Genomic DNA, 19,790 nt, shown 5'->3' on the forward strand with positions numbered 1-19,790 from the left:
TGGCTGTTCAGGCCAGAAATCTGAGAGGCATTCTTGATTTTTCCCTCTTCCTTACTTCCATATTCAACAAACAGCCAGGTCCTGTTCCGTTTGCTGCCTGAATCTTTCCCATATCCAGACATTTCTTTCTAGCCCCACTGCTGCTACTCTTTTCCTACTATTTGTCATCTTTAGTCTGGTTACAGTGGTAGCTGCTTTTCCTTTATCTGGTCTTGACTCTTCAATCTAATACTCTCTCTAGCCAGGGTGGTGTTTTGGGGGATTTTTTTTTTTTTTTTTTTTTGAGACAGAGTTTTGCTCTTGTCGCCAACGCTGGAGTGTAGTGGTGTTATCACGGCTCACTGCAGCCTCAACTTCCCAGGTTCAAGTGATCCTCCCACCTCAGCCCCCAAATAGCTGGATTACAGGTGCGTGCCACCACACTATTTTGCAGAGATGGGGGAGTCTCATTGTATTGCCCAGGCTGGGTTTGATCTCCTGGGTTCAAGTGATCCTCGCACTTCGGCCTTCCAGAGTACGGGGATTATAAGTGTGAGCCACTGTGCCTGGCCCAGGGTGGTAGTTTAAAAAACATTTCTCACCAACCTGATGCTTTAAAAAACAACAAAAAAAAACACGTTATGACATTCTCATGACTAAATCCCCTTGATGGCTTCTTGCGACCTTAGAGCAAAATCCAAAATGTTTAATGTAGACCTGATATGATACAGCTGGTTTAGCTCTTGAGCTTCACCTTATATGACAGTCCCATCCTTCCCTACACTGCAGCCATATTGGACTCTCATTTTCTTGACCATACTAACCTCTTTGCCACCTCAGAGCCTTTCTGGAACATGCTCTCCCCATTCTTTTGTCTGGCTGAATTCTTACTCATTTTTCAGACCTCTGATGAGATACCATTTTCTCCAAGAAGTCTTTTTTAACCCACCAAATTAGGTTGGATCCTGCTTTATACACTCCCATGGCACCTTGAAGGAAAAAAAGCTAGAGTCAATACTGTGCCGTTGTTTGGTAATACCAACCCTGAGTGGGATATTTTTTTATTAGTAGAACTCATGACAGATTTTATTTCTACTCTACTGTATAAAGCTCTCTGCCCAACTTCTTTACCCCCCCACTCCAGTAATAACACTAATTCTTTGTACCTCTATAGTGCTTTATTCTTTTCATAGCACTTTACATCCATACTTTACACTGATCCTTAAAACATACTTCCCCTGAAGTATTTAGGGCAGAAATGTTATCCCCATTTTACCAGTGAGGAAACTGACTGTGAAGAGAATACAACTTAAGTTTAAGTAGATCATTCTAAGTAACTTTTTTTCAGTCTTTCTATTGTTTACATGAATAACATCATTTTGCTACACAAATAACATACACACGTTCCTAAAAAGAGTCATTGAGGGGCAAAATAGTAATAGTGTGGCTTCATAAAATTATGCAGTTAGTACTTAATATATTCTTCAGCATTAGTCAAACATTTTTTTAATATTCCAGCTTGAAATTCAGAGTCATCCTTTTTTTGAATCACTCAGCTGGGCTGACCTTGTACAAAAGAAGATTCCACCACCATTTAATCCTAATGTGGTAAGTATATATCCAAATCTTTCTTTCTAAAATCGTGAAACATAATAGCAGTTCATTATAATTTTCAGACTAGATCTCAGAGTCACCTGAATTAAATGGAGTCATTACCTAAATATTTGTGAAATATGTCACTCACGGTTGTCTAGTATAACTGATAACTTCAGGGAGACCAGTAAGATTATAGTTAGATTAGCTTGATAAAAATATCTTCCAGCACAGTAATTGTAAAGTGCGTCTTTGGAGTATGTATAAGAAAAGAATGAACTCAGTAAGTCAGCCAGGTATGGTGGCTCACACCTGTGATCCCAGCACTTTGGGAGGCTGAGGCGGGCAGATCACTCCCAGCACTTTGGGAGGCCGAGGTGAGTGGATCACTTGAGGCCAGGAGTTCAAGATCAACCTGGCCAACATGGCGAAACCCTGTCTCTACTAAAAATACAAAAAAAAAAAATTATCCGGGTGTGGTGATGCATGCCTTTACACTCCCAAACTACTAGGGAGTCTGAGGCATGAGAATCACTTGAACTCAGGAGGTGGAGATTGCAGTGAGTCAAAATTGCGCCACTGCACTCCAGCCTGGGTGATAGAGCAAGACCCTGTCTCAAAATAAAATTGAAGAAAAAAAAAAAAAACAGGTATAGACAAATATTAAAAAAAAATTAATGTAAATTGTTACTTTTTTGGGAAAACAATAGGATAGTATTATAAAAATGTTTGTGTTAGCTAGACTTGTTAAATCTATTTGATGGAAACATTTCACCTAAAGATAATTTGTTTAAAGCAAAAGCCACATTATAGCTGAGCTTTATACTATTAACAGTGGTGGAAAATTTTGGAAAATACAGTAAATATATAACAACAGGAAAATTATTAATAATCATCAGTAGGCCAGTAATGATGTTAGTAACTAATGATAGCTTCCTTTGTATATGGATATACACTTTATATGTGTTATAATATATAATTTACTCTTCAAGCTACCAGCTTACTACTATTACTGTTTTTCTTATTACACATTTTATAAATGAGGAAATAGAAGCTCAGCGATGTCTCATAGCTGGATGAAAAGTAGTAGAGCCAGGATTCTAATATATGCATGATTCCAGAGTCATTATTCTATGTTTCCTTATGTGCTGTTGTCTTTTCTTGTTAAATTATATAAAAATGAGCAAACACTTAGAAAATCCTTATAAAGTTACATGAAAACATGGTAATTACAATTTTTGTGACTTATAATTATAGCAGTAAAATTAAGGATAAGGACTAGAATAGAATATAAACCAAGATTGATTTGGAGTTTTAAGATCATAGGTGAATTTAAGTTCTTTGATGTTGCTGTAAAACCTAAGGAATACTTTTTTTTTTTTTTTTTTTGGAGACAGAGTCTTGCTCTGTCACCAGGCTGGAGTGCAGTGGCGCAATCTTGGCTCACTACAACCTCTGCCTCCCTGGTTCAGGAGATTCTCCTGCCTCAGCCTCCTGAGTAGCTGGGACTACAGGGGTTTGCCACTACGCCTAGCTAATTTTTGTATTTTTAGTGGAGATGGGGTTTCACCATGTTGGCCAGATGGTCTCCATCTCTTGACCTCATGATCTACCTGCCTCAGCCTCCCAAAGTGCTGGGATTACATGCGTGAGCCACCGTGCCTGGCCAGGAATACTTTTTTAATAAATTAGAGCAGATAAGGAGATCAGGAAAGTATTATTTAATAGTCTATCAGGCTTTGTTCAAGGTTAATTTCTATACATAGCTCCTACCTGGTATTAATAGGTGTAATATTTTACACCTACATACATAATATTTGTAGACTGACTTATTTCATGTAGTGCATCCAGGAATGACACCATTAGGAATAATTTTGGTCCCAAATTTGTAGAGTTTGTGGTAGGAAACTAAGACTCTTTAAGAATTATTTTTGGCCTGGCGTGGTGGCTCAAGCCTGTAATCCCAGCACTTTGGGAGGCCGAGGCGGGCGGATCACGAGGTCAGGAGATCGAGACCATCCTGGCTAACACGGTGAAACCCCGTCTCTACTAAAAAATACAAAAAACTAGCCGGGCGAGGTGGCGGGCGCCTGTAGTCCCAGCTACTCGGAGGCTGAGGCAGGAGAATGGCGGTAAACCCGGGAGGTGGGAGCTTGCAGTGAGCTGAGATCCGGCCACTGCACTCCAGCCCGGGCGACAGAGCGAGACTCCATCTCAAAAAAAAAAAAAAAAAAAAAGAATTATTTTTCTCTTTAGACTAAGTATCTTAGCAGAATTTAATTACATTCAAATAAATATATCATCAGGCATGCTGAATTAGGGACTCCTAAGTGACATTGGAAATGGATAGCTCCAGCATTGGATCCCTGCTCTTCTCTGATTAACTAGAAGTTAAGCTTCTCTATATTTATTTTTTCTTTCACAACATGAGCTGTTTCAGGTAACATTTATAAAGCACCAGAGTGCATTGCACACAGTAGATATTTAATTAGTAATATCTTTTTTTTTTATCATTTTCCCTCTGTTTGGGAATTCTTCCGTTAAATATTTATTGGTAACTTGGTTAGAAAACACAAATAAGTAGAACATAGGCTCTGTCTTCAAGAAAATTACAGTTAAGGGGATAAAATATATAGAGAGAAGAGTTAAATAATTATATATTTAGTGCATATCAGGCATTCAGTGTTGTAGAATTAAAATATGTAATATGAGACAAAACAGATGCTTCATAATAACTTATGGTTGCATCTGTGGGGGAAAAACAGTTGACAGAAATAATCTTTGATGCTTATTCTTTCAGTGAATAAAATAAATTAGTTGATTTTCCAGTCTGCTTAGTGTTTTATATTTTAATAGGGTAGTTACTAGGAAAAGAGAGAGTGGGATTATTGACCATGCTAAGCTTCAGTATTTCTATGATGAATGTTGCTAGCAGTTAGAATTATTTCAAAATCTAACAGGTTGCATAAAATATTTACTTTATACGTATCCAAGTAGTCTACATTAAAAAAAGGACTGGAAGCAGTTTATTTCTCTGTTTACAATGGGTAAAAACGCATTCTGGATTCTCTTTTTTAGCCCACAAAATTGAGGTTATACTGCTAAATGTTTAATTTATCCTAATAAGATTTGGTTGCTTAATTTTATTCTCTCAGCAGCTGATAGAGAAAGGATAAGAGCAGTGACCTAAAATGGGTTAATACAATGAATGGGTACATTATTATATTTTAATCTTCTTTTTGCTATAAAATTCATCAACAAGTAGTTTTTGACACTTTGAAAGATTTCTCATTATACCATTTCAGAACAACCAACACAAAACAAGTACCTCCAAAATAAGCCATATTCATATAGGATTTCATTGAAGCTCCATCTGAAATCCTCTAAATTACTATGAAGCATATCCTAACATTCCATTCTGTGTTGGGTACATCCAGGTTTTGATCCTTGCCTCCACTTTAATCCTCAGAAAAACTTACTTTGTTGCTGGTTTCATTTTGGCATCTCTTGGAATACAAATTGCTCAGGTTTTTTACTCCGTTTTTGAAATACTGACTATTCTGCATAGCTAATAGTTTACAGTTCTGTGGCCTCAGTCCCTGCTTTAGGAATTTGTTTATTATATATAAAATTTTGGAAAAGTATGAAAACAAAATTGACTGCTTGGTGGGAGAGGGCTCACCAACATTTAAAATTAGAGGTTTCCCCCAAATAATCCTTAAAGTAAAAGTATAGCATAGAAAATAATCCCTAAATTTAAAAGTATGGCATAGTCCTGCCCTGAGGGGGTAGATGTGGTATGCAGCTGTGATAGGAGTGGCTTGGCCATGCTCCAAGTGGGTCATTCAGAAGCCACATCTGAGGGGTGGGTCTGGACCTGGGGAGAGGCTGGCATCATTCTAACAATTCTGTAAGCTGAAAGAAAATATTCATTGCTGGGTCAATGAATCACTCTTATTAATGGTTGTTAACACTAGCTAAGTGTTAAGGGATTGGATGTGGTAGGAAGGGAAATACTATGAAAATACAAGGGTCTGGAAAGGACAGATTGGAATGAGGGTGCTTATTAGTACCAGGACATAGTTATGCTGTACATTTCCAAGTAGAGGGGAGAAAAAAGGAATTAACTTCTAGTGCGTGCGCACTGTGTACCCAGCATTGTGTTAGGTCCTTGATTGCATTCCCAAACCCTCTGAAGAATTAAAACCTAGGTATGGGCTGTAATACAGGTATGGGCTCATACCTGTAATCCCAGTACTTTGTGAGGCTGAGGCGGGTGGATTTTTTTAGCCCAGGAGTTCCAGACCAGCCTGGGCAACATGGCAAGACCCTGTCTCTTAACAACAACAACAAAAAGTGAAAAATTAGCTGGGTTTGGGGGCACGCACCTGTAGTCACACCTATTCCAGGCACCTAAAAGTAACCCTTGCAAGACCTAAGATAGTATTTTTGTGTATAATCTTTAAGTGAAGAATGCTTTTTAAAGCACAACCCAGAAGCCATAAGAGAAAAAAGTTGGTAGATTTGACTACATAAAATTTCATTTCATTTATTGATTGATTGAGACGGAGTCTTGCTGTGTTGCCCAGGCTGGAGTGTAGTGGCGTTATCTCGGTTCACTGAAACCTCCGCTTCCCAGGTTCAAACTATTCTCCTGCCTCAGCCTCCCAAGTAACTGGGACTACAGGTGTGCACCACCACACCCGGCTACTTTTTGTATTTTTAGTAGAGATGGGCAGAGCCCTCACTCTTATTTTTCATTGTTTTTATTTTATTTATTTATTTTTTTTTGAGATGGAGTCTTGCTCTGTCACTTTTTAAAGCACGACCCAGAAGCCATAAGAGAAAAAAGTTGGTATATTTGACTACATAAAATTTCATTTCATTGATTGATTGATTGATTGAGACAGAGTCTTGCCCTGTCACCCAGGCTGGAGTGCAGTGGCGCGATCTTGGCTCACTGCAACTTCCACCTACCGGGTTCAAGTGATTCTCTTGCCTCAGCCTCCCAAGTAGCTGGGACTACAGGTGCCCGCCACCATGCCCAGCTAATTTTTTGTATTTTTAGTAAAGACGGGGTTTCATCGTATTAACCAGGATGGTCTCGATCTCCTGACCTCGTGATCCGCCTGCCTCGTCCTCCCAAAGTGCTGGGATTGCAGGCGTGAGCCACCGTGCCTGGCCCGCCCTCACTCTTAATAAAGCACATAGTACAGGTTGAGTATCCTTTATCTGAAATGTTTGGGACCAGAAGTGTTTTAGATTTGGGATTGTTTTTTGGATTTTAGGATTTACTTACTGATTGAGCATCCCAAATCTAAAAATCTGAAATTCAAAATGCTCCAGTGACTGTCATGTAGATGCTCAAAATTTTTGGATTTTGGAGCATTTTGGATTTGGGATGCTCAGCTTGTATTATTCCTGTCAGTATCAGCCATGAGCCATGAGGGCATTATAAAGGCAAGTCAGAGAACATTGCCATCATTTGAGTACCTTCTACATGTTAGATTCTGGAAATTTTATTTATTAACACATCAGATGCTTGCAACAACCTGAGGAGGTAGGTGATAGTAGTAGTACTTTATGGAAGAAGAAACAAGCTCATAGAGATAGAGTAGTTTATATAATGAATTACACAACTGTAACTCCAGCACTTTGAGAGGCCAAGATGGGCATATCACTTGAGGTCAGAAGTTCGAGACCAGCCTGGCCAACATGGTGAAACCCTGTTTCTACTAGAAATACAAAAATTAGCTGGGCATGATGGCAAATACCTGTAGTCCCAGCTACTCAGAAGTCTGAGGCATGATAATTGCTTGAACCTGGAAAGTGGAGGTTTCAGTGAGCCAAGATCACGCCACTGCACTCCAGCCTGGGCAACAGAATGAGATTCTGTCTCAAAAAAAGACAGCTAGCAAATTTTGCAGCCAGAATTCAAGAGCCCATGCTTGAAGGATTGTATATAAGAATTTGATGAGGAAAAATATATACATATACACATACATATAAAATTTCTGGCATTCTTTGTCTCTATGGGGGATTTTCTCATATGGGAGGATCTAGCATTCTGGGTTTTTGTGGTCTCTGCTCAGTCTGTAGATGTACGAGGCTATTATCCTTTGCTTATAATATCTGTTCTGAATTTCTATGAGTGCACCCTCAGTTAGACTTAATGACTTGAACATTTTAAGGGTTCCCTTCCCTGTAGAGCAGAAATAACCTAGAAATTCAGGGATGGACTTTTTTTTTTTTTTTTTGAGACAGAGTCTCGCTCTGTTGCCCAGGCTGCAGTGCAATGGCGCGATCTCGGCTCACTGCAAGCTCCGCCTCTCAGGTTCAGCCATTCTCCTGCCTTAGCCTTCTGAGCAGCTGAGAATACAGGCGCCCGCCACCAGGCCCGGCTAATTTTTTGTATTTTTTCACCTTGTTAGCCAGGATGGTCGTGATCTCCTGACCTCATGAACCGCTCACGTAGGTCTCCCAAAGTGCTGGGATTACAGTCGTGAGCCACCAGGCCCGACCAGGGGTGGACTTTAAGAGTGAATCACCTGAATTTGTATCCTAGTTTTTGTCTACAAATATATTGGGGCTAGGCATGGCGGCTCATGGCTGTAATCTCAACACTCACTTTGGGAGGCTGAGGTGGGAGGATTGCTTGAGCCCAGGAGTTCAAGACCAGCCTGGGCAACATGGTGAGACCTCGACTCTACTAAAAATAAAAAATAAGCCAGGTATAGTGACATATACCTGTGGTCCCAGCTACTTGGGTAAGGCTTAGGCAGGATGATCCCTTGAGCCCAGGAGGTCGAAGCTGCAGTGAGTTGTGATTGTGCCACTGCATTCCAGCCTGGGCTACAGGATGACACCCTGTCTCAAAATTGTGTGGGGGGGGGGCGGGGGGGTGGGAAGGTAGAGTCTATTAGCTTGCATCAGATTTGTAAAGGAAAATTAAGAATGACTGTCTGTGAGCTTAAGCAGCCATCATGCTTAATGTTTATATCAGGACTCCATAGCCCTCCAGAGCTAAGAGTGCCCTAGTCAAATGCTTTATGGCATTCTCTATAGCACAGTAAGAGTCATCTTTCACAATTTTGCTTATAACCAATAACCTAATTAAATAACTGATAACAAAATTATAATTTTACTTATAACTGCTTCATTTATTCATCAGAAGGCTTTACCTACCCATAGTTGAGAAACCAGATGGATAGGCATTTTATGGAAATGCAAATACAAAATGCTATCCTGAAAACCTACCTGAGACCTTTTTCTAAACTTGGGTGTAGTGAGGCAGTGATGGGTAGAAAGAAAGGGGATCAGTGACAAGCCTTGAGATTTAAATTAACAATGAATCTCTGTCTGTGAGCCTTCCTTACCTTTCTCTCTCCTCCCCCAACTCAAAAAGAACCTTAACTGTTAGAACAAGCTTGTTCAACCCACGGTCTGTGGGCTGCATGCGGCACAGGATGGTTTTGAATGCGGCCCAACACAAATTCTTAAACTTTCTATAAAACATTATGAGACTTTTTTTTGCGTTTTTTTGTTTGCTTTTTAGCTCATCAGCTATTGTTAGTGTTAGTGAGTGCGGTCCAAGACCATTCTTCTTTTAGTGTGGCCCAGGGAACCCAAAAGATTGGACACCCCTGTTCCAGAAGGACAGATAACTTCACCTAAATAATAAAGGTCAGGAAAGGAAAAGCAGAAAAGTGTTTCAAGGGAATGAATTAGGAAGACATCTAAACTTGCCAGCAATAAACACACAAATTCATAAAGGAGTTGTAATAAAAGACTAAATTGGGCCAGGCACAGTGGCTCACACCTGTAATCCCAGCACTTTGGGAGGCTGAGGCAGGTGAATCACGAGGTCACCATGTCAGCCTGACCAACATGGTGAAACCCTGTCTCTACTAAAAATACAAAAAGTTAGCTGGGCGCAGTGGGTGGGCGCCTATAATCCCAGCTACTCAGGAGGCTGAGGCAGGAGAACTGCTTGAACCCAGGAGGCGGAGGTTGCAGTGAACCAAGATCGCACCACTGGCACTCCAGCATGGGTGGCAGTGCAAGACCCTGTCTCAAAAAAATAAAGGATTAAATTAATGAAAGAAAAGCTAAGGTGAATAATACTGTGCTTTTGATGTTTTAGGCTGGACCAGATGATATCAGAAACTTTGACACAGCATTTACAGAAGAAACAGTTCCATATTCTGTGTGTGTATCTTCTGACTATTCTATAGTGAATGCCAGTGTATTGGAGGCAGATGATGCATTCGTTGGTTTCTCTTATGCACCTCCTTCAGAAGACTTATTTTTGTGAACAGTTTGCCATTCAGAAACCACTGAGCAAAATAAGTCTATAGATGGGACTGAAACTTCTATTCATGTGAATATATTCAAATCTGTATAACTAGTGCCTCATTTTTACATGTAATGATGAAAACTATGAAAAAATGTATTTTCTGCTATGTGCAAGGAAAAATAGGGCATTTCAAAGAGCTGTTTTGATTAAAATTTATATTCTTGTTTAATAAGCTTATTTTTAAACAAAATTTAAAAGCTCTTATTCTTAGCATTAACCTATTTTTAAAGAAACCTTTTTTGCTATTGACTGTTTTTTCCCTCTAAGTTTACACTAACATCTACCCAAGATAGACTGTTTTTTAACAGTCAATTTCAGTTCAGCTAACATATATTAATACCTTTGTAACTCTTTACTATGGCTTTTGTTATCACATCAAAACTATGCAATTGGTACATGGTTGTTTAAGAAGAAACCGTATTTTTCCATGATAAATCACTGTTTGAAATATTTGGTTCATGGTATGATCAAAGTGTAAAAGCATAATGAATACACTGGCTGCTAGTTAACATGGAGTAACTTTATTCTGCAGATCATTTAAGAAGTAACAGGCCGGGCGCAGTGGCTCACGCCTGTAATCCCAGCACTTTGGGAGGCTGAGGTGGGTGAATCACCTGAGGTCAGGAGTTCGAGACCAGCCTGACCAACGTGGAGAAACCCCATCTCCACTAAAAATACAAAATTGGCCGGGCATGGTGGCGCATGCCTATAATCCCAGCTACTCGGGAGGCTAAGGAAGGAGAATCGCTTGAACCCGGGAGGCGGAGGTTGCTGTGAGCCGAGATCGCGCCATTGCACTCCAGCCTGGGCAACAAGAGGGAAACTCCATCTCAAAAAAAAATGAGTAACAAAAGCAAATTATTGTTTTTGAAATACCAATTCAACTTTGTGGATTATTTTTCCTCCAAAGGAAAAGACAAAGTTTAATGGTTAGGATTTTTAAGTATTCCCAAAGATCTGAAGGGTAATAAAATGTACTGCTGGATTTTTTAAGGTGGTACCAAAAATGAATGTCTCTCTGTCATATATTTATATTAGAAATACATTGTGTTTATGTTCTGTTCATCTTTTGAATGTTTAGTATGCTATTAAGTCATTCTAAATCTTTGTATTTGCTTTTGCAAATAGGTATTTCAAAGCTCTTTTCCTAATTGGTTAAGTAAAATAAAAAATTGAGCTTTCTAGAGTATTTGCCTAATTGGGAATTAAAAAGTAGAATAACAGGCCAGGCATGGTGGCTCATGCCTATAATCCCAGCATTCTGGGAGGCCGAGGCAGGCAGATTATTTGAGCTCAGGAGTTTGAGACCATCCTGGGCAACGTAGCGAAACCCTATCTCTACAAAAAATACAAAAATTAGCCAGACATGGTGGCACATATCTTTAGTCCCAGCTACTCTGGAGGCTAAAGTTAGAGGATGACTTGAGCCCAGGAGATGGAAGTTGCAGTGAACTGAAATTGTGCCACTGCACTTTTCAGCCTGGGTGCCAGAGCAAGACCCTAGTTAAGAAAAAAAAAAAAAATTGTAGGTCAGTGTAAATGTGTATAGTTTTATTGCAATGTAACAAAAGCTGAAAATCAGGCAGATGTGTATTCAGTATCTAATTCAATATATCTTAGAAAAAGTACAGGAAACAGACCTTAAAATCGTAACCTACCAACTAACTTACATGCTTATAAAAGTAAAGGAGAATAACTGGCTGGGCATGGTGGCTCATGCCGATAATATCCCAGCACTTTGGGAGGCCAAGGCAGGAGGATCAGTTGAGCCCACAAGTTCAAGACCAGCCTGGGCAATGTAGTGACACCTCATTTCTATTTATTAAATAAATAAATAAATAAAAATAACTACAGAAGAACTTTAAAAAATTAAAAATAAGCTTACCTTGGATTCTTGGCTTAGAGTAGAGGTTTTTTTAAGTTATGTAGGAAACATTTTTGTAAAAGTTTAATGACCCACGTTAGATGCTCCAAGAGCAAGCATCCCTTCCATGTATGTCTTGAAAAATAAATCACGAAAGCATTTCTCACCAATATTCTTTGGCTTAAAAGTGTTTAGCAGAATTGGACGGTGGGGGTGGCAGTGTGCTTTTCTTATATTAATAATATTTACATCCAATACACTGAATCTTCCTTTAGAGGTAAGACTTTAATATCTGCACTGTAAATATTTGGTTTATTTGGCACTACTGTAAGTTTCGTTTTTACACAAAGCTCTTATTATAAATCAAAATAAAAATTGTAGTTTCTTGTATGATTTTTTGTACTCATTCATTCCTGTTAAGCTGCCAAAAATTAAAGTGCAATATTGTATATTTTTAAGAACAAATTTAAAATAGAATTTTGATGTTTCTCAGATCACAAGAAATACAAATCTATATAGTATAATAAAATCAGCAAAAAAATCAACTAATGTCTCTCATTATTTGAAATTGAAATTGGTGATGGTTGCAATGGTCATTATAAAATGAATTATTTATATGTGTGAGGGAAAATAAAATTTGAACAAATTATTTGGACACATGAATTACTAGATTATTATAGGCTTATGTGTATAATATTCAGAGAACAAAATGTTTTCTAAGTTTCAAGTTTATCTTTTCTCTCATAGCATAAGCCGTTTAGGAAAATGTATACCCTTCGAATAACCATTTCATGGTTATTATCAAAATATACCAGAAGGTCTAAATGAAGACTCTGTAACATCTTTCATGTTACCCATACCTCCTATATGGTATAAAATAGGGCTTCCCAACCATTGTTGCCTCATAATACACACTGAAAATTACCAAATTTGTCACACTTGGGGAATAGGTGCCCAACGATGCAGGCAGTGGTAGCAGATCCTCTGTGTGAAGTTTTCATATGCAATTTACAAAGAAAGCCAGCAAACTGTTCAGATGTGATTTAAGAGGAGTTAGCATTTGAACGGGGGCTTACATATTCTAAATTTTTACCATTGAAAAATTTATCATTACCAATATCTTTAGCATGTTTGTAACAAATATAGTGATTTTCCACAGTCAAATGATACTACAGTACACAAACATTTTATAAGTCATTCTTTTGTATATAATGTACTCTATTAAAAGGAATAGATATGCAGGAGCATTTTTGGTAATGCTGTAATGAGCTTTTCAATACAGTGTTAAAACTAATAACTTCATCCCTCATACAAGCAGTTTGGAAATTAAGTCTGTTTTTGAAGTGGGATTTCCCATTCATTCATTTATCGAGACTGTCTCACCCTGTTGCCCAGGCTGGAGGGCAGTGGTGCAATTTCAGCTCACTGCAACCTCCATCACCCAGGTTCAAGTGATTCTCGTTCTTCAGCCTCCTGAGTAGCTGGGACTACAGGCATGCACCACCACACCCAACTAATTTTTGTATTTTTTAGTAGAGACAGGGTTTGGCCAGGCTGGTTTGGAAATCCTGGCCTCAAGTGATATGCCTGCCTCAGCCTCCCAGAGTGCTGGGATTACAGGCATGAGCCACCATGCTAGGCCTGGAGGAGGATATAACAATTCTAAATATATGTGCACCCAACACTGGAGCACCCAGATTAATAACAAAGCAAATATTACTAGGTCTAAAGAGAGATATAGACAGCAATACAATAATGGGGAATTTCAATATCCCCCTCTCAGTATTAGATCACCTAGACAGAAAATCAAGAAACATTGAATTTAAACTGGACTTTAGACAAATAGACCTGTCAGATATTTACATAACGTTGTATCTAACAACTGCAGAATATATATTCATTTCATCAGCACATAGAACATTCTCCAGAATAGACCATATGTTAAGCTACAAAACCTCAACAAACTTTTTTAAATCAATGTATCATGTATCTTCTCAGACCACAATGGAATAAAACCAGGAATCCATACCAAGAATAACTTTGGAGAGTGTAAATATGTGGAAATTGAACATGCTCCTGGATGACTGACCATTGGGTCAACAAAGAAATTAGGACGGAAGTGGAGAAAAAATTTTTGAAACAGATGAAAATGGAAACATGACATACCAAAACCTGTGGGATGCAGCAAAAGTAACACTAAAAGAAGCTTATGGTAATAAATGCCTACATCCAAAAAGTAGCAAGGTTACAAATTAACAATCTAACAATGTACTTCAAGGAACCAGGAAAAGCAAGAACAAACAAAACCCAAGATGAGCAGAAGAAACAATAAAGATCAGGGCAGAACTAAATGAAATAGACTAAACAACATAAAGGATCAATGGATTAAGTTAGTTCTCAGAAAAGATAAAATTGATAAAGAGACTAAAAAATATAAAAGATCAATGAATTAAGTTGGTTCTCGGAAAAGATAAAAATTGATAAACTGCTAGCGAGACTAGCCAAAAAAATAAGAGAAGACCACCCAAATAATGAGGAATGAAAAAGGAGACATCACAACTGATACCACACAAATAGAAAAGATTATCAAATTATTATGAACAACTATACATAGGAAAACCTAGGGCCGGGTGCAGTGGCTCACGCCTGTAATCCTGTCACGCCTGTAATCCCAGCACTTTGGGAGGCCAAGGCGGGTGGATCATGAGGTCAGGAGATCGAGACCATCCTGGCTAACACGCTGAAACCCCATCTCTACTAAAAATACAAAAAATTAGCTGGGTGTGGTGGCAGGCACCCGTAGTCTCAGCTACTGGGGAGGGTGAGGCAGGAGAATGGTGTGAACCTGGGAGGCAGAGCTTGCAGTGAGCCAAGATGGCACCACTGCACTCCAGCCTGGGTGACAGAGCGAGACTCTGTCTCAAAAAAAAAAAAAAAACTGAAAAGTGGATAAATTCCTGGAAACATAAAACCTACCAAGATTGAATCAGGAAGAAGTGGAATACCTGAATGGACCAGTAATGAGTAGCAAGATTGAATCAGTAACAAAAAGTCTCCCAACAAAAAAAAGCTTATGACTAAATGGAATCACAGCCAAATCAAAATAATACACCACAACCAACTGGAATTTATACTTGATCCTATGTCAAGTATATGTAACAGAGGCAATGATGGTTCAACATATGCAAATCAATACACATGATACATCAACAGAATGGAGAAAACACATGATCATCTCAATAGATGGAGAAAAAGCATTTCATAAAATTCAACATCCCTTTGTTATAAAAACCCTCAACAAAACAAGGCATAGAAGGAATATACCTAAAAATAATAAAGGCCATATATGATAAACCCAGAGGTAATATAATAAATGGAAAAAGTTGAAAGCCATTTCTTTAAGAACTGGAACAATACAAGGACGCCCATTTTCACTACTTCTATTCGACATAGTTCTGGAAGTCATAGCCAGAGCCATCAGGCAAGAGAAAGAAAAAGCATCCAAGTTGGAAAAGAGTAAATTAGGCCAGGCACAGTGGCTCACACCTGTAATCCCAGCACTTTGGGAGGCTGAGGCAGGTGGATTGCTTGAGGTCAGGAGTTTGAAACCAGCCTGGCCAACATGGGGAAACCCCATCTCTACTAAAATACAAAAATTAGCTAGTCGTAGTGGCGGGTGCTTGTAATACCAGCTATTCGGGAGGCTGAGGCAGGATAATTGCTTGAACCCAGGAGGGAGGCAGAGGTTGCAGTGAGCTGAGATGGCGCCACTACACTGCAGCCCGGGTGACAGCGAGACTCTGTCTCAAAAAAAAAAAAAAAAAAAAAGGAAGTTAAATTGACCCTCTTCACTGATGATTTTTTTTTTTTTTCTTTTGAGATATAGTCTTGCCCTCATGCCCAAGCTGAAGTGCAGTAGTGCAATCACGGTTTGCTATAGCTCAATCTCCCAGGCTCAAGTGATGCTCCCACCTCAGCCTCTCAAGTAGCTGGGACTACAGGCACACACCTGTAGTTTATTATATAGCCAGTCATGCCTGGCTAACTTCATTTTTAGTAGAGATGAGGTATTCCTATGTTGCCCAGTCTGGTCTCGAACTCCTGACCTCAAGCAGTCCTCCCTCCTCAGCCTCCCAAAATGTTAGGATTACAGGCATGAACCACCACACCTGGTCTGATCCTATAGCTAGGAAAACCTGGCCACGCACAGTGGTTCATGTCTGTAATCCCAGCACTTTAGGAGGCCAAGGCAGGCAGGTCACTGAGTCCAGGAGTTGAAGACCAGCCTGGCTAACATGGTGAAACCCTGTCTCTACAAAAAAGATAAAAAATTATCCAGGCATGTTGGTACACGTCTGTAGTCCCAGCTACTTGGGAAGCAGAGGTGGAAGGATTGCTTGAGCCCAGAAGGTCTAGGTTGCAGTGAGCTGTGATTACACCACCAATGCACTCCAACCTGGGCTGCAGAGTGAGACCCTGTCTCAAAAAAAAAAAAAAAAGAGAAAGAAAGAAAGAAAGTAGAAGACTCCACCCCAAAACTCTTAGGTTTGATAAATGAATTCTGTAAAACTGCAGGATACAAAATCAACATACTAAAATCAGTAGCTTTTTTTTTTTTTTTTAAGCCAGAGCCTCACTCTGTTGCCCAGGCTGAAGTGCAGTGGCGCAATCTCAGCTCACTACAACCTCTACCTCCTGGGTTTAAGTGATTCTCCTGCCTCAGCCTCCCAAGTAGCTGGGATTACAGGCGACTGCCACCACGCCCGGCTAATTTTTGTATTTTTAGTAGAGACAGGGTTTCACCATGTTGGCCAGGCTTGTTTTGAACTCCTGACTTCAGGTGATCCACCTGCCTTGGCCTCCCAAACTGTTGGGATTACAGGCATGAGCCACCGCACCCAGCCAGTAGCATTTTTATACACCAATAATGATCTAGCTGAGAAAGCAAGTAAGAAGGTAGTTCCATTTACAATAGCAACAGAGCAGCAGCAACAACCAAAAAACACCTAGGAATAAATTTAAGTAAGGGGGTGAAAGATCTCTACAAGGAAAACTACAAAACACTGATGAAAGAAATTGAATATGACACAAATGGAAAAACATCTCATGGATCATGGATCAGAAGAATTAATATCATTAAAATGACCATGATGCCCAAAGCAACCTATAGATTGAATGCAATTCTTACCAGAATTAGAAAAGCTATCCTAAAATTTATATGGAACCAAAAAAGAGCCTGAATTGCCAAAGAAAGCCTGAGCAAAAAGAGCAAAGCTTGGCTGGGTGGCTCACACCTGTAACCCCAGCACTTTGGGAGCCCAAGGCAGGAAGAAGACTTGAGCCCATGGCAATGAAGAGAGACTCCATCTCTACAAAAAATTTTAAAAACTAGCCAGGCATGGTGGCATGTGCCAGTAATCCCAGCTTCTTGGGAGGCTGAGGCAGGAGAATCACTTGAACCTGGGAGTCCAAGGCTGCAGTGAGTTGTGATCACTCCACTGCACTCCAGCCTGGGTGATGGTGCAAGATCCCATCTCAAAAAAACAAAGCTGGAGGCATCATTACCTGATTTTAACATATATTACAAGGCTGGCTGGATGTGATGGCTCACACCTGCAATTCTAGCACTTTGGGAGGCTGAGATAGGCAGGTTGCTTGAGCCCAGGAGTTCGAGACCAGCAAGGGCAACATAGTGAGACCCTGTCTACAAAAAATAGAAAAAAAATTAGCCGGGTGTGGTGGTGCACACCTGTAGTCCCAGCTACTCGGGAGGCTGAGGCAGAAGGATCTTCTAATAGATTTTTCTGTATTTAATACATCCTTTAAAATACCTGTTAAGTCAGGTGTGGTTAGTCCCAGCTATTGCAGAGGCTGAAGTGGGAGGATACATTGAGCCCAGGAGATGAAGGTTGCGGTGAGCTGAGATGGCACCACTGCATTCCAGGCTGGGTGACAGAATGAGACCGTGTCTAAAATTTTTTTTTAATTATCAGATGAAAACATGTCATGGCAAAAATAAAATTTAAAAATTAAAATTAAAAGAAAGCTTTGAAAAAAAATTTAAAAATAAAAAATTGGCCAGGTGTGGTGGCTCACGCCTGAAACCCCAACACTTTGGGAGGCCAAGGCAGGTGGATCACCTGAGGTCAGGAGTTTGAGACCAGCCTGGCCAACATGGGGACACTCCATCTCTACTAAAAATACAAAAATCAGCCAGGTATGGTGGCAGGCGCCTGTAATCCCAGCTACTCAGGAGGATGAGGCAGAAGAATCTCTTGAATCTGGGAGGCGGAGGTTGCAGTGAGATGAGATCACACCATTGCACTCTAACCTGGGAGACAAGAGCAAAACTCCGTCTCAAAATAATAATAATAATAATAATAAAATAAAAACAAAAAATACAAAATGAAAGAAAGGTTTGTATATCTCAAAACTCAAAAACTCATAAGACAATATTTAAGAGCTGTTCATTTTGCTGCGTATTAATTATACCTCAATGAAAAATACTAAAAGGCAAAAAAACTATATTAAAGGCAAAAGTAAAAATAATTCATAATTCTACCACCTTAATATTTGAGCCATTTTACCAGATTGCATGTAACTTGTTTCTGCTGTTTAGTGGTTTTGCAAGAATAAAGTACTGTAAGTATGTAGCAATAAGCAACAATGACATTTTGACTCTAGATATCACTATCATTTTCAGAGAGTTTGCAATGTATAAAAATGTGCCGAATTCTTAAGGTTTTAAATTCCGATTTTAGGTCTAACAGATTTTTTTTCTAAGAGTCTCACTTTGCTACCTAGGCCAGAGTCCAGTGGTGCAATCATAATGCACTGCAACTTCCCAGTTCAGTCTCCCTAGTAGCTGGGACTACAGGTGCATGCCACCACATCTGACTGTGCAGATATTTTGTAGGATGTATTAAATACATAAAAATCTATTAGAAGATTTTGCTGGACTCGGTTGATATAAAATTATTACTCTGGTGCAGAAATGAACAATGTTATGCTATGAACTGATTAAAATCAAAACTTTAAAATATCTGGATGCAGTGGCTCATGCCTGTAATCCCACCACTTTGGGAGGCTGAGGAAGGCAGTTCACCTGAGGTCAGGAGTTCAAGACCAGCCTGGCCAACATGGTGAAACCCCAACTCTACTAGAAATTCAAAAATTAGCCAGGCGTGGTGGCATGTCCCTGTAATCCCAGCTGCTCGGGAGGCTGAGGCACAAGAATTGCTTGGACCCAGGAGGCAGAGATCATGCCACTGCACTCCAACCTGGGCAACACAACATGACTTCATCTCAAAAAAACTTTAAAATATATAGATACCTTCTAGAAGAATTTATTCTACTTTAAAATGCAATGGCCATCACCAGACCATAGCCTATTCCCATATAAAATTGTAGTTATTACCACAGAATTGTAGTACAAGACAATTTGAACATCCTCCTTGTTGTTGTAAATGGATTTCTACTCCTAAAACATATTTTATCTCACAACCAAAATAGATTATATTCTCCCGGAGAAACACACTCTGAGATGTTTTGCCACCCCTATTATATATGAAAAAGGATGACCGCAATTACTTTTTCATGGAAAACGATTCAACCCAATGCAATGGAACAGAGTTCATAACTGTATCAAGGACACTAAAGGTCGAGGCTGGGTACGGTGGCTCATGCCTGTAATCCCAGCACTTCGGGAGACTGAGGTGGATGATTGCTTGAGCCCAGGAGTTTGAGACCAGCATGGGAAACAAAATGAGAACCCTGTCTCTACAAAAAAAAATTTAAAAGTTTGCCAGGCATGGTTGTAGTCTCAGCTACTTGGGAGGCTGAGGTGAGAGGATGACTTGAGCCAGGAGATTGAGACTGCAGTGAGCCCTGATTGGGCCCCTGCACCCCAGTCCTGTGACAGAGGTAGACCTTGTCTCCAAAAAAAAGAAAAAAAAAAAAGGGAGACCGGGCACGGTGGCTCACGCCTGTAATCCCAGC

General features: G+C 39.7%; 1 protein-coding gene across 10 annotated transcripts in view; it reads left to right on the forward strand.

Annotated features, from left to right (window-relative positions):
• LOC117079346 (serine/threonine-protein kinase Sgk3) overlaps window positions 1-12,337 on the forward strand; it is a 196,272-nt gene extending 183,935 nt beyond the window's left edge. For all 10 annotated transcript variants that reach the window (XM_033203160.1, XM_033203166.1, XM_033203161.1 and 7 more), the window contains 2 exons: window positions 1,498-1,587; window positions 9,716-12,337. In XM_033203160.1, the coding sequence (XP_033059051.1) occupies window positions 1,498-1,587; window positions 9,716-9,886 (261 nt within the window). In that variant the 3' untranslated portion in view covers window positions 9,887-12,337. The remainder of the gene's footprint in view (window positions 1-1,497; window positions 1,588-9,715) is intronic.
• The last annotated feature ends 7,453 nt before the right edge of the window (window positions 12,338-19,790 follow it).

This window comes from Trachypithecus francoisi, unplaced genomic scaffold, assembly GCF_009764315.1.
Source record: "Trachypithecus francoisi isolate TF-2019V2 unplaced genomic scaffold, Tfra_2.0 Lachesis_group7, whole genome shotgun sequence".
Classification (NCBI taxonomy): domain Eukaryota; kingdom Metazoa; phylum Chordata; class Mammalia; order Primates; family Cercopithecidae; genus Trachypithecus; species Trachypithecus francoisi.